Raw genomic sequence first — 13,061 nt, 5'->3', positions numbered from 1 at the left:
GATGTCTCAGATGCTAAGACTGCACTAAGCCGTGAAACCGCCCTACTTCCTCATCACTGTGTGCACGCTGGCAGGTAGTTTGGGATGATGGGTGTCAGGAACCTGATGAAACCTACAGTTTGTATGCAGGGGTGGCAGGAAGGGTTGAGAAGCTTTCATAGGTACAGGCAGAAATGAATACCTCATGAAAACACAAGCTCATAAGACCTGATCCGCAGGGGCTCTGCCTGCGTCGGTAGGAACCAAAGAATAAATGGAGCCCAGCCTTCGACAGCAGTGGGTTTTTAGTGGGTTGGGCCTTCATCCAAAAAAACCCAAACTCGTTGCTGTCGAGTTGATTCCAACTCATAGCGACCCTATAGGACAGAGTAGAACTGCCCCATAGGGTTTTTAAGGAGCAACTGGTAGATTAGAACTGCTAACCTTTTGATTAGCAGCCATAGGTCTTAACCACTGCACCACCAGGGCTCCTCTGGCCTTCATGGCAGGGGAGTAATAGACTTGGAAGCTACTCCATTGTCTTTTCAAGCTCTGAACCTCACCAAGAGACTGTTTAGGACATGCAAGTAGCATGGATTTGTCTAAAACCCAAATGGGTTTATGCCAGCTTTCTGATCATTTTTAGAGATTTTCTAGTTTTTCATTTCTGGATTGATAACTATAAGAATAGCTAGCAACCAAAGTAAGCTCTAGGTTATTACCGAGGAGGGAAAGAAGATACCTGTAGGGCCCTCTGTAGGCTCCCCAGCACACTGCTTCCTCCTGTCTTGGGATGCGCATTGTCAAATCTCTTTTCCCACCCAAATTCGCAGCTCCTGGAAGACAAGCTCTGTGTCTGATCCACCTTTGTAGCTCCCCTTGGGGGGCACCCTCGGCTCACCTTCCCCCAGCACCACACTGTCTCCCCAGGGTCCAGGGCCCAGCGTGGTGCTTCCCACGCCAGGTACATGCTCACTGTACATGGGTTGAAATGAGGTCTCAGATTTTCAGTACTTCTTACAGAAGATCACTATTTTCTGCCAGGTATTGTAGTTATTTGTACACACATTTTATTTTATTTTTTTATTAGAGCCAGAGTCAGCAAACTTTTTAAATAAAGAGCCTGTTTTAGGCTGATTTCTTTAGAGAAGCAAAACCAGTGAAGTGTATAAATATATATAGAAAAAAAAATAGATTTATATCAAGGAAATGGTCATAGAGGCTGGAACATCCCAAGTCCGTAGGTCAAGCTGGAAGCTTCTCCTGATTCACATAGCCGCAGGGGCTGGTGAACCCAAGATTGGTGGGTCAGACAGCAGGGCTCTGGCTCATAGGCTTCTAAGACCGATGAATCCCAACATCGGCAGGCAAGACGGCAGGTAAGCTGCTAGCTCAAGTCCCAAGAACTGGAGGTCAGACAAACAGGAGCCCACCTGCAGGATCCAGCACAAGCAAGCGCTGGCAAGCCTGGCCAGAAAGTCCACCTATATTCGATGCTGGCCACATGCCCAAGGAAACTCCCTTTCAGCTGATGGGCTGCTCACGGCTGATCTCATCATGGAGGTGATCCCATCATTATAGACTGCCGGACTGCCTTGTAACTACCGAATCACTGGGGATCGTGGCCCAGCCAAGTTGACACACAACATTAATGATCACAGGGACAGACAAAATGTTTTAGGCTTTGTTGGCCATGCAGCCTATTGGGTGCTAATCAGCTATGCTGTTGTAGGCCAGAAGCAGCCGTAGATAATATGTTAATGATGGGCACTGATGTGTTCCCATAAAACTTTATGTGGAAAAACAGGCAGTTGGCCTGCAGCAATTCCTCATGACCCGCCAGTTCCATTCCTAAAGTCCATAGCCAACAGACATGCCTGCACTGAGCACCAAGGGAATCCATGGGTGGCACGTATGGTTAAACACTTGACTACCAGCCAGAAGGTTGGCAGTCCTGGTGCCTCGGAAGACAGACCTGGCAGTCTGCTTCCAAAAGGTCACAGCCTTGAAAACCCTTATGGAGCACAGTTCTACTCTACACATATGGGGTCATCATGAGTCAGAATGGACTCGATGACAACTAACGACAATAACAGTCACCAAAGGATGTGTACCAAGGTATCTACAGCAGCACCATTTATAATGTCCCCAAAGTGGAAACTACCCCAGTGTCAGTTGACGGAAGAATGGATAAATTTATTCATGCAACAGAATACTATGGAGATGTTAAAATAAATATGCTGCCTATGAAATGTAGGTGAATGTCACAAATGTAATGTTGAACGGAGCCAGAGGAGCCAGCCAGACACAGAAGATGACATATGGTGTGGTTTCATTTGTATAAAGTTCAAAGATGGGCAGAAGGAATCCGTGTGGCCAGAAGTCGGGAGAGTGGGGGTTGACTGGAGGGGGCTGCAGGGGCTTTCCTGTGAGCTGGTTATGTTCTTTCTCTTAGTCCGAGTGCTGGTTTTGTGGGTGTATTCAGTTTGTGAAAATTCATCAAGCCGTGTACTTAGGAGTTGTACACTTTTCTGTATGAATGTTATAGCTTAATTAAATAAATAAAACCACTGTCGTCCAGTCAGCTCTGACTCATGACAACCCCACGTGTGTCAGAGTAGAACTACTCCGTAAGGCTTTCAAGACCGACCTTTGGGAAGTAGATCACCAGGTCTGTTTTCTGAGGCACCTCTGGGTGGACTCGAACCTCCAACCTTTCAGTAAGCCTCTGAGCACGTTAACTGTTTGCATCACTCAGGGATTCCATAAAACCAAAAAAACCAAACCTTTTACTGTTGAGTCAATTCTGACATATGGTGACCCTAGTGGACAGAATAGAACTGCCTCATAGGGTTTCCATGGAGCAGCTGTGGATTCAAACTCTTAACTTAAGCTGAACTCTTAACCACCCACTGCACGGGCTTCAGTAGCATTCAATAAAAAACTCATAAAAGGTAAAGCAGTTTTCCCAGACAGCATTTGACCACAGATTCTCTGGCTGGTATTCTTCAACAGTTGCCTTCTGCTGAGCCCACATCTGGCTCTTGGTCCTCTAGGTGGGCATAGAGAGGCCCTGTCCCCCTGTCCTCTGCCTCACCCCTGTGTACAAGAGTAGAGCCCAGGGATGTGCGTGAACCAGCTGAGCACTTTGCAGGTGGAGCCAGCGTCCCTGTCTGTCCCTGCCCTGCTCACTCCCGCTGGGCAGACAGCACCTCCAGCATCCCCTTCTGTCCCTGCCCTGCTCACTCCCGCTGGGCAGACAGCACCCCCAGCATCCCCTTCTGTCCCTGCCCTGCTCACTCCCGCTGGGCAGACAGCACCCCCAGCATCCCCTTCTGTCCCTGCCCCACCCTCTTCCGCTGGGCAGACAGCACCCCCATCTTTGTTGTGTCTTTTGCAGAACATCGTAGCCGTGGGAGCCGGGTTCTGCGACGGCCTGCACTGCGGGGACAACACCAAAGCTGCTGTCATCCGCCTAGGACTCATGGAGATGATCTCATTTGCCAGAATCTTCTGCAGGGGCCAGGTGTCCACTGCCACCTTCCTGGAGAGCTGCGGGGTGGCCGACCTGATCACCACCTGCTACGGGGGCCGGAACCGCAGAGTGGCTGAAGCGTTTGCCAGGACGGGCAAGGTAGCCCTCACCTTCCCTCTCCACCTCTCTCCCTCCTCACTCAAGACTCCTGGGTTGCCCAAGACTAAGGCCCCCAGACACCCTGCTCACTCAGCACTGAAGTCACTCCCATAGTCCACTTCTCAGCCAAAGATTAGACAGGCCTATGAAACAGACACTAACACACGTGAGGAACGAGCTCTTAGTTCAGTCAAGTATATGAGACCAAATGGGCAACACCTGCCTAAAAGTAAGATGAGAAGGTAGAAGGGGACAGGAAAGTTGGACAAACGGACATGGGGAACCTGAGGTGGAAAGGGGGGAGTGCTGTCACATTGCAGGGATTGCGACCAACGTCACAAACAATCTGTATAAATTTTTGAATGAGAAAATAATTTGTGCAGCAAACTTTCACCTAAAGGACAATAAAACTAAAAAAAAGAAGACTCCCGGGTGGGTGTAAGCGCAGCCTGGTGAAGATGAAAGTCAGCGTTCGTAGTCTGCTGGGCTCCTTCTGTCTTCACGTCAAAGTTCTTGACTCTTGTGTCCTTTATCTTGTAGGTTGTTGTGCTTTTTTTGGCCTGCAGCAGGGGCTCCCAGTCTCTCCTCTTAAAATAAGTGATTTTCTAGTCTTTATTGGAGATTTTCTGCGTCCCTTATTTCTTACTCCCTTAACCTTTGCTTTTAAGACCATCGAAGAACTGGAGAAAGAGATGCTGAATGGGCAGAAGCTCCAGGGGCCTCAGACTTCCGCGGAAGTGTACCGCATCCTTAAGCAGAAGGGACTGATCGACAAGTAAGTCTCCCAGTTCCCCAGGAGACCAGATACATGTCCACCCTCCACTCCTCCCGAAGGCCAGCCCAGTGTACCTGAGCACTAGCTCCTTGCCAGGTGCGCCTGGGGCGCGAATGGGTTAATTCAGCCCTTTGTGTGAACACGTGGGCAGGAGACACCTACCCAACTTGAAAACGAGTGTTCACACAAAACCCCAAACCAGGCTCAACTCCAGGGAGGAGAGCTCAGCTGTACGGCACATCGTGAAATGCCAGGCTCGAGATTGGTTTGTCCTGCCGTGTGTCTGGGGAGAGCTCTGTGCCCTGAGTTTTTAAATTTTTAAAAGCCTCCCCTGGCAGTCACAGGCCTGGTAAATGCTTAGGCAACGTGTTCTCCCATGGTACTCCTTGGGAGAGGGACAGTTTGGTTGCCTGAGAGAGGAGGGAGCTGGGTGCTATATCGATGCTGTCACTTGTGGCTAGTCCTTAGCACACTCGTCTTTCTGAGCTGGGAGATGGGTGACAGACAGCGTCTGCCATCACCTCTGGGTGCAGCCCCGTCATCCTTCTTCAGGTCCGTCCAGATATCTGCAGCTCTCATCCGCTCCTCTTTACCGTACCCTGCAGCCCAGCTCACCTCTCCTTTCCCAGGTACAGATTCATCAGCTGTCCATCTCCATACTGAAAGTTGAAAACGAAGGCGGATGGGACGTTTGTCTTCCCTCTTGATTTTCCACTTTACTTTGCTGAAGTGACTTGAGAAACCTGCCTGGCAGAGACGGAAGTTCATTAAAGTGCTGTAGGGGAGGGTAATCACCTTGAAATTGTGGCTAAAAGGACAGGACCTCCGGCAGACATGGTTTTCCTTATGTATTTAGCATAGCCAGCGATTAATCTGTGTCCTGTTGGGCAACTTTAATAACCATTAAGCATTTATCAGGAATTTTTTTAAAAGCCTTAAAAAAATATCTGGGCATTTGGCGAGGGTGAGCTCCCAGCCACGGCTTTAAAATGGCACCTGTGTTAGTGGGGAAGCCAGCCCAGCTTGTACAGGCAAGGTCACAGAAGCTCCATAGACACATCCAAGCTCCTTGAGGGACCAAATTGCTGGGCTGGGGGTGGTGGGACCATGGTCTCGGGGGACACCTAGCTCAGTTGGCATAACAGTTCATAAAGATGGGAGGTGATGCCACCCGTCTCCCAGTCTGGGGTCTAGAGTCCTCAGGGACTGCTCCATCCCTGTGCTGCCCACCTCCTGATGCTGCCTGGGCAGAGCCAAACTCAGTCATTTTCCCTTCATACCGCCTCTTACCTTAGTTTTCTCTTTTTCGTTCCGGCCACTGGCACTCTGGTCTGCCTCAATTTCCTCCCACCGTCCTCTTTTCTGCTGTTACAGACAGAGCAGGGAGCAGACGGGCTAGAAGTTGGCGTTCAAGGTCACCTTGTTGCTGACTGGCCATATGGTTTGGGGCAGTAGAACTGGGCTGCCTAGGGCTTTCAAGGCTGTGGCCTTTTGGAAGCAGGTTGCCAGGCCTTTCTCCTGAGGTGCCTCTGGGTAAATTTGAACCTCCAACCTTTCGGTTAGCAGCCGAGCACTGAACTATTTGTGCCACCAAGGAGCTAGAGGCTTGCTGCCCTTACAGGATTAAGTCCACAGTCCTTAGGCTGGTGTTTGGGGCAGCCTCCCTCAGTCCAGTTCAGTCCAGTAGCAGCTTAACTTGCTCACAGTTGGTCCTATACCTCCAGTCGAACCAGGCTCCTCTTTGCCCCCAGACACCCCCTCCTCAGACTCACAGGTGCTTCTGTTCTCCTGTTTGGCTGCCCAGACCCTGCCCCCACCCCGCCTGCCCCGCCCCACTCATCTCAACCTCCGCCACCTTCAGCTGCAGCCTGTGTCTGTCTGCAGGGAAGCTTTTTCTGTATCCTCCAGCCACAAAGACCTTTCCCTGCTTTGAACATACTGTTGAGATCGGGGGTCAGCAGACTTGCCCTGTAAAGTGCTTCTGTAGCCGTGTCAGGCTTTGCCGCAGCCTGGGGTGCGGTCTGTCGTTAGCCGTGTCGGGCTTTGCCGCAGCCTGGGGTGTGGTCTGTCCTGTGGCTGCTTTCCTAAGCCGCCATTGATTGCGTACTCCCACATGCCAGGCGGAGCCCTGGTGGCGCACTGGTTAAGAGCTCCACCTGCTATATGAATCCACCAGGCGCTCCGTGGAAACCCTGTGGGGCAGTCCTACTCTGTCCTATAGGGTCGCTATGAATCGGAATCGACTCGATGGCAGCGGGTTTGGGGTTTTGGTTTTGGTTATGTGTCAGGCTCTATGCTGCTCGCTTTATACGTAAGTCACTGAATGCTCCCAGCAGTCTGCTTCCCCTGCGCCATTTCACAGAGGAGGAAGCAGGGTCAGAGGGGCTGTGAGACTTGCCCAGAGTTCATAGGCTGTGGAGTCAGACCTGATTAAGTCTACCTGACTCCAGAAAATAACACAACGCTCCATACTTTAAAATACCAACAATTACAGGTAGACAGACAGACGGATGTTGAGCCTGCGCCAGCTCCTGGCCACCGTAAGTGCAACAGTTGCCTGGTCCTGTGTTGTCCTCCCGATTGCAGCCATATTTGAGTCCGTTGTGGGTGCTGTTATACCAGTCCGTCTCACCAGGGGTCGCCCTTGCTGGGCCCTCTACTTCACCAAACATGATGTCTTCCTTCTGGGGGAGCATCTAGCTTAATCGACAATGTTCTATGTCCTGCTTTGGTGAGTAGCACCTGGGGCCTTAAAAGCCTGTGAGCGGTCATTTAAGATGCATCTACTGGTCCCACCCCGCCTGGAGCAAGGGAGGATGAAGAAAACCAAAGGCACAAGGGAAAGGTCGGTTCAAAGGACTAATGGACCACAGCTACCAAAGCCTTCACCAGACTGTGTCCAGCACAACTAGATGGTGCCTGGCTACCACCACCGACTGCTCTGACAGGGATCCCAATGAGGGTCCCGGACAGAGCTGGAGAAAAATGTAAAACAAAATCCTAACTCAGAAGAAAAGACCGTACTTACTGGTCACACAGAGACTGCAGAAACCCTGAGAGTATGGCCCCCAGACACCCTTTTAACTCAGTACTAAAGTCACTCCTGAGGTTTACCCTTCAGTCCAAGAGTAGACAGGCCCAGAAAACAAACAGTAATACATGTAGCTCAACCATGTATACAAGACTAAACGAGCACACCAGCCCAGGGACAAGGACGAGAAGGTAGGAGGGGTTAGGAAAGCTGGTAATGGGGAACCCAAGGTCGAGAAGGAGATGGTGTTAACACATCGCAGGGTTGACAGCCAGTGTCACAAAACAATATGTGTATTAATTGTTTAATGATAAACTAATTTGCTCTGAAAATTTCATCTAAAGCACAGTAAAAAATAAAATTCAAAGAACTGAAAAAAAAAAAGGAACCCTAAATGTTTAATGGTTGGGATGATTAACTAAATTACACATGAATAATGGAATATTATCTAGCTATTAAAAAGAATAAGTATGGTGGTTATAGTTATGTCAACACTGAAGTGAATGAAAGAAGTAAGACAATTTATCCACTGTCCTTCAGGTCTGTGAAAACTATACACATTTGCCAGTAGAAATACGAATGATCTCACGATTACTAAATAGATGCTTGGTTTAAAAAAAAAAAAAAAAACCTTTTTTCCTCTGGCAGTTGATCCCTTCTGAAGCCATTTTCAAAGCAGCAAGGCAGACAATGCTCTGTTAAGATATATAAGGTTTTCACTGGCTAATTTTTAGACAGATCACCAGGCTTTTCTTCCTAGTCTTAGCCTGGACGCTCCACTGAAACCTGTCCACCATGGGTGTGACCGTGCTGGTATTTGAAATACTAGTAACATAGCTTCCAGCATCACAGCAACATGCAAGCCACCACAGCACAACACACCGACAGACGAGACGGGTGCTGGACCCACAGTGACAGAATCTCTTAAAGATACAGGATCCATCAGAACTGTTTGGTCTCCTTAAATTGTTCTTTTGTAGGATTCTACCAGCTGATTTTCAGAATGGCCTTTAAAGACTATTGATTCTGTCAAGCTCACTTTGGGGATGTGTGTGCGTGTGTATGTTTGAAAGCCTGATTGAAATTAGTTATTTCCCTGGTGATTTCTGCCGTTAAAAAACAAAAAACGTTGCTGAGCCAGCCATGGCCTGGGATGTTGTCTTTTCTTGCAGTGGCTCATCAGCCCACACCTTTGCACCCTCAGCTGTTTCAAACTTTCGCTTATATCTCTGTTCACACCTTGGAAGAAAAAGCAAAACACTCCCAGCTTCCCGCATGAGATCGGTGCTGCTAACTGCCGGTCCCCCCGTTGTTCCCGCAGCAGTGCGCCAGGCCTGAATTACTTACGGTGACGTAGATGGGCTGCCTCGCCATCCCCTTGGGACTGATCCTTTGGACAAGGGAGAGCAATACCTCCCTGCATTTAAAATGTATCCTCCCATCTTTTAAAATAGCGGCAGAAATGGGGACTCGTCCTAGGCTTGACCAGGAGCCTGCGCCCCAGCTGTGTCTGTAAATGGCCACTGGTTGCCCTGTAATCGTTACCATGTGACTTGTTTGGAGAGCTTACACTCCAATCTTAGATCAGGCAGAGCGTGGTCTAGATTGGATCTAGATCTTACAGCAATGGTGCAGAGGCTCTTTGCAGAGTAAATAATAAAGGAGTGAGAGACAGTCCCTTTGTTTTCCCACGTAGCACTCATCTGCAGTCTTGTAGAAGAACTCATTTGTTCCAGGAGGTAAACCAGATGTCTGACCTTGTCTTTGTCTCATGTCTCCCCATCTAGGTTTCCGCTGTTTACTGCAGTGTATCAGATCTGCTACGAAGGAAAACCCGTTAAAGATATGTTGTCTTGCCTCCAGTGCCACCCAGAGCACACATAAAGCGAATTATGCAACGTATTGGCAGAAGGTCTGCCTTTCCAGGCAGTCTTTTGGGTTCAGATGGAAACCAGGACTTGGCAGAAAGATGTTTGCTTGACTGTCGTCCCACAATGGATGTGTATGAATTTTTACAGGTTCATTTTTGAATTGTGAGAGGCAGCTCATTGGCTAAGTTATACTACGCAGTAACTAAACACGCATATGTGTACGTGCGAGGGTGCACTCATGTCTCATTCTGCGGGTGTCTCTGTGAACCAAATTAAAGACCTTTTTAAAAAATTTCTTCTGAAAGTTTTGCAACGTGGTAGCCTATAAGATTGGAAGATCTCAGCTAAATTTTCTACATCTAATACGTGTTTGGAAACCCTGGAGGCATAGTGATTAAGTGCTACGGCAGCTAACCAAAAGGTCAACAGTTAAGATCTACCAGGCGCTCCTTGGAAACCCTATGGGGCAGCTCTACTTTGTCCTATAGGGTTGCTATGAGTTGGAATCGACTCCACAGCAGCAGATTTTTTTGTTTTTAATGTGTTTGGGGGGGTGAATTTTTCCCCCCTTTCTTTAAAATTTAACTGGCATTAACCCAATGGGGTGGAGGAGAAAGCGTGTTCAAAGGTCAGCATGCTGACATATTTAAACACTGTCCCCAGGCCAGCATAATTAACTGTTTTGATTATGGGTTGATCTTTTTTTTTTTTAAACGATTAAATATTTTTAGGTAATCCACTTAGATATTTTCTGCTGTGCAGTTTTCTGCATTTTCAGCCTCTTTCTCTTTGTTAGTTACCAGTGTGTTTTCATCAAGACTTAGCAGTGGCAGAAGACAGAAGGCTTATCTGGGACTTTGCCGCTGTGACTGACACATTCTTCCAGATGGCAGCAGACACTTGCACAGTGCTTTTTGTTAGGCAGTGCTTTTACTTGTTGGATGTCTCTTTTAAGCCTCAAAAATCCCCAGAGAGGGGGCTGCTGCTATTCCTCTTTTAAGATGGAGTTGAGATGCCTGGTGACCTGGTGAGGAGGGGCAGAGCCAGGGGCCAGGCCCGGAGCTCCTCCATCCCACCAAGGCGCCGGGGCCTTTCTAAGATGCCACTGGCCTGATCTCACCTCCAGTTAAATCACCGTGGCACACGCCACGCCACGGGCAGCCTTTTCTGTGGCCGGAGGAAGGCTCCCTGCAGCTCAGGTTGGTGTGCATGTCTGCACGTGACTGCTGAAAGCGAGGTCTACGATTCAGCCGCAGCAGCAGCTTCCCTTGGCGTCTGTTAGAAAGGCAGGCTCCCAGGTCCCAACCCATACCTGAAGTGAGGTGTCAGTGTATCTGCATTACCAAGGCTGCCAGGTGATTCTGCTTGGTCACTAAAATTTGAGGACCACTACTTTTTTTTTTTACTTACCCTAGATTGGCATTTCTCAAAGCAGGTTCCATAGAGAACAGGTGTCCTGGGATCCAGCAGGTGTTTCCTGGGAAGGTGAGTTTGCAAACACCTGCATCTTCGAACCCCTCTTGAAGGTGTAGAACACACAGTGTCTCGGTGGAGTCTGCCTGATTCCATCTAACCCAGAAGGTCCCGAATGTATTAGACCATGGTGAGTTTTGCAGGGAGGAAACGTGTTCTGGGGACCACAGTTTGGGAACACTGGTCTGGCTGAAGGTGACCTTGGGACAGCTCACGTGTGTCCTGCCTCCCTGTGAGGCTCTGAGTTCTGGACCTTTAGAGTACAGGTTGGCCACATGTCCTAGGTGAAGCTTCAGGGTGACTCCATCAGGTCCAACCAGGTGGGTGTCAGCCTCACTGAAACTCACAGTGGGTGGCATAAGTGCTTTTAATTCTACAGTTAGAATGGGAATTGTGCACCTTCTTAAATAGGATTGGTTTTTAGGATAGCATTACACAGTTACCTTACAGAGCACTCAATGTGTTGAACATACGAATGTCATATATGAACATGTGAATTATATGTCCATGGGTTTTAAGTCATTTTGTGAGATTGTGACGTTTTTCTTGTTTGGGATTATTTTTCTTTTTTTAATTTCTGTACCTGAAATGATTGTGGAATAGATTTTGGGGGGGGAGGGGCTGGAATTTTAAAAACTCTATGCAAAATGTTTTGGGGGTATTTTAAGCCGCATACTCTCGTTTACTCAGAAGGATATGAAAGCGCACAAAAACGCTGCGAATTTCAGCCATTTTAATGTCACTGTTAATCAATTTTTGCTTGTCTGGCGGTAAACCTTTTTTAAAGTTTGTATATAGGTAACACAAAGTGTTGCTTTTTAAGATACGTAAAGGGCTATAAGCTAACGGCGGTGTCTGTTAAGAAGGGTAATCGGATGTGAGGAATCACGGTTTTGTGTGTTTTATATAAGCTCATCTGCACTCAACTTCCTTCTCCGAGTTTTATACGTGAGTGTTTTTTCTTTGCACGTGCTGTCTTACCCTTGAAGTCTGTCAACAGTCCCTCTCGGATATATTCTGTTCTGCACATGACGGTAAAAGTCCAATTTTATAAGTGTGTGCTCTGCTGACTGTAGATATTTATTACTCGATGAGTTATCTATTTTTATAACCACCAGTAATTTGTTGTTTATTTTAATTCACATTGCTTACTAATTATGGTAATAGGGAGGAAGGCATTTGAAGATTCGAAGCATAATTTGTACTATTTCAGCCAGTCTGTAAATGTAAAAGCTACACTGTGGCCTTGCTATAACCCAGCCTACTGTAATATGGAACAGATACCTGTCTTGAAGTCCATCCTAGGAGGTGGAGTCAGAATAAGCTCCTTCGGGTTTTTTCATTGGACTTTTGACTTTAATATGTCCCGTGGCATCGGCCCAAAGAGGCTGTTGGGTGAGGTACCAGGGTGCAGAGGGAATTTTAGTCTTTTCATGAGTTCTGATCCACTAGTCTTTTACTTAGGTGTGTAGTATATTTGTTTACAGACTGGGTGGATGTATACATTTAAAAGCTTGGTTTAATAAACATTTAACCCCCAAACTTGTGCTGTGGGTCCTCTCTTTGAAATATCAATTTAGTTCATAGTTTTATCTTGGTCGGGTCTTTTTTCTGAATTGTATTACATTAACGTGGAGCCCTGGTGGCGCAGTGGTTAGGAGCTCAGGCTGTTAACCAAAAGGTCAGCAGTTTGAAGCCACCAGCAGCTCTCTGGAAACCCTATGGGGCCGTTCTACTCTGTTCTGTAGGGTCACTATGAGTCAGAATTGACTCAGTGACAGTGAGTGGTGGTAGTAGTTACATTAACCATACTTAAGGTAATTTTGTTTTTAAAGGAAGACATCGTCCCTACTCCCAGTCCTCAACACATATGCTTAAATTTGTCTGTGTTCACTTCCATTGCTTAATGATTTTTTTCATAATTGTGATTGTAGGATGGGGTACTTCCAGTTCTAACTGTACAGTGGGCTCCCTCCCCTGAAACACCTGGAAAAGCTAGGAAAGTATGACCAATGTTGTGTATGCAGAGCTGATCCCACCAAAATGTGAGGGAAATCTCCAGGAGCCTGAAAACAAGATGGGGTGGACAGCCCAGTCGTAAGGCCATGAAGCAGCTCTGTAGCCACCAAAGGAGGGAGTGGGGTTGTTCTCCGTCATCTAAGGACTTGGGTTGTAAAGCTTATGCTGAAACTGGAGCCTTCCAGGGGGTATAAAACTCATGCCATTGAGTCGATTCTGACTCACAGTGACCCTATGGGTCACAGCAGAACTAACGCATAGGGTTTCTGAGGAGTGGCT

At 47.8% G+C, this 13,061-nt stretch overlaps 1 protein-coding gene across 4 annotated transcripts in view; it reads left to right on the top strand.

The window, feature by feature from the left end:
- The window catches only part of GPD1L (glycerol-3-phosphate dehydrogenase 1 like), a 56,942-nt gene extending 46,263 nt beyond the window's left edge, over positions 1 to 10,679 (top strand). For all 4 annotated transcript variants that reach the window (XM_049871195.1, XM_049871194.1, XM_049871197.1 and 1 more), the window contains exons 6-8: positions 3,380 to 3,613; positions 4,282 to 4,388; positions 9,207 to 10,679. In XM_049871195.1, the coding sequence (XP_049727152.1) occupies positions 3,380 to 3,613; positions 4,282 to 4,388; positions 9,207 to 9,303 (438 nt within the window). In that variant the 3' untranslated portion in view covers positions 9,304 to 10,679. The remainder of the gene's footprint in view (positions 1 to 3,379; positions 3,614 to 4,281; positions 4,389 to 9,206) is intronic.
- The last annotated feature ends 2,382 nt before the right edge of the window (positions 10,680 to 13,061 follow it).

Source organism: Elephas maximus, chromosome 27, assembly GCF_024166365.1.
Source record: "Elephas maximus indicus isolate mEleMax1 chromosome 27, mEleMax1 primary haplotype, whole genome shotgun sequence".
NCBI lineage: Eukaryota > Metazoa > Chordata > Mammalia > Proboscidea > Elephantidae > Elephas > Elephas maximus.
Note: the sequence above shows the minus strand (reverse complement) of the source record. Positions and strands in the feature narration are given on the sequence as shown.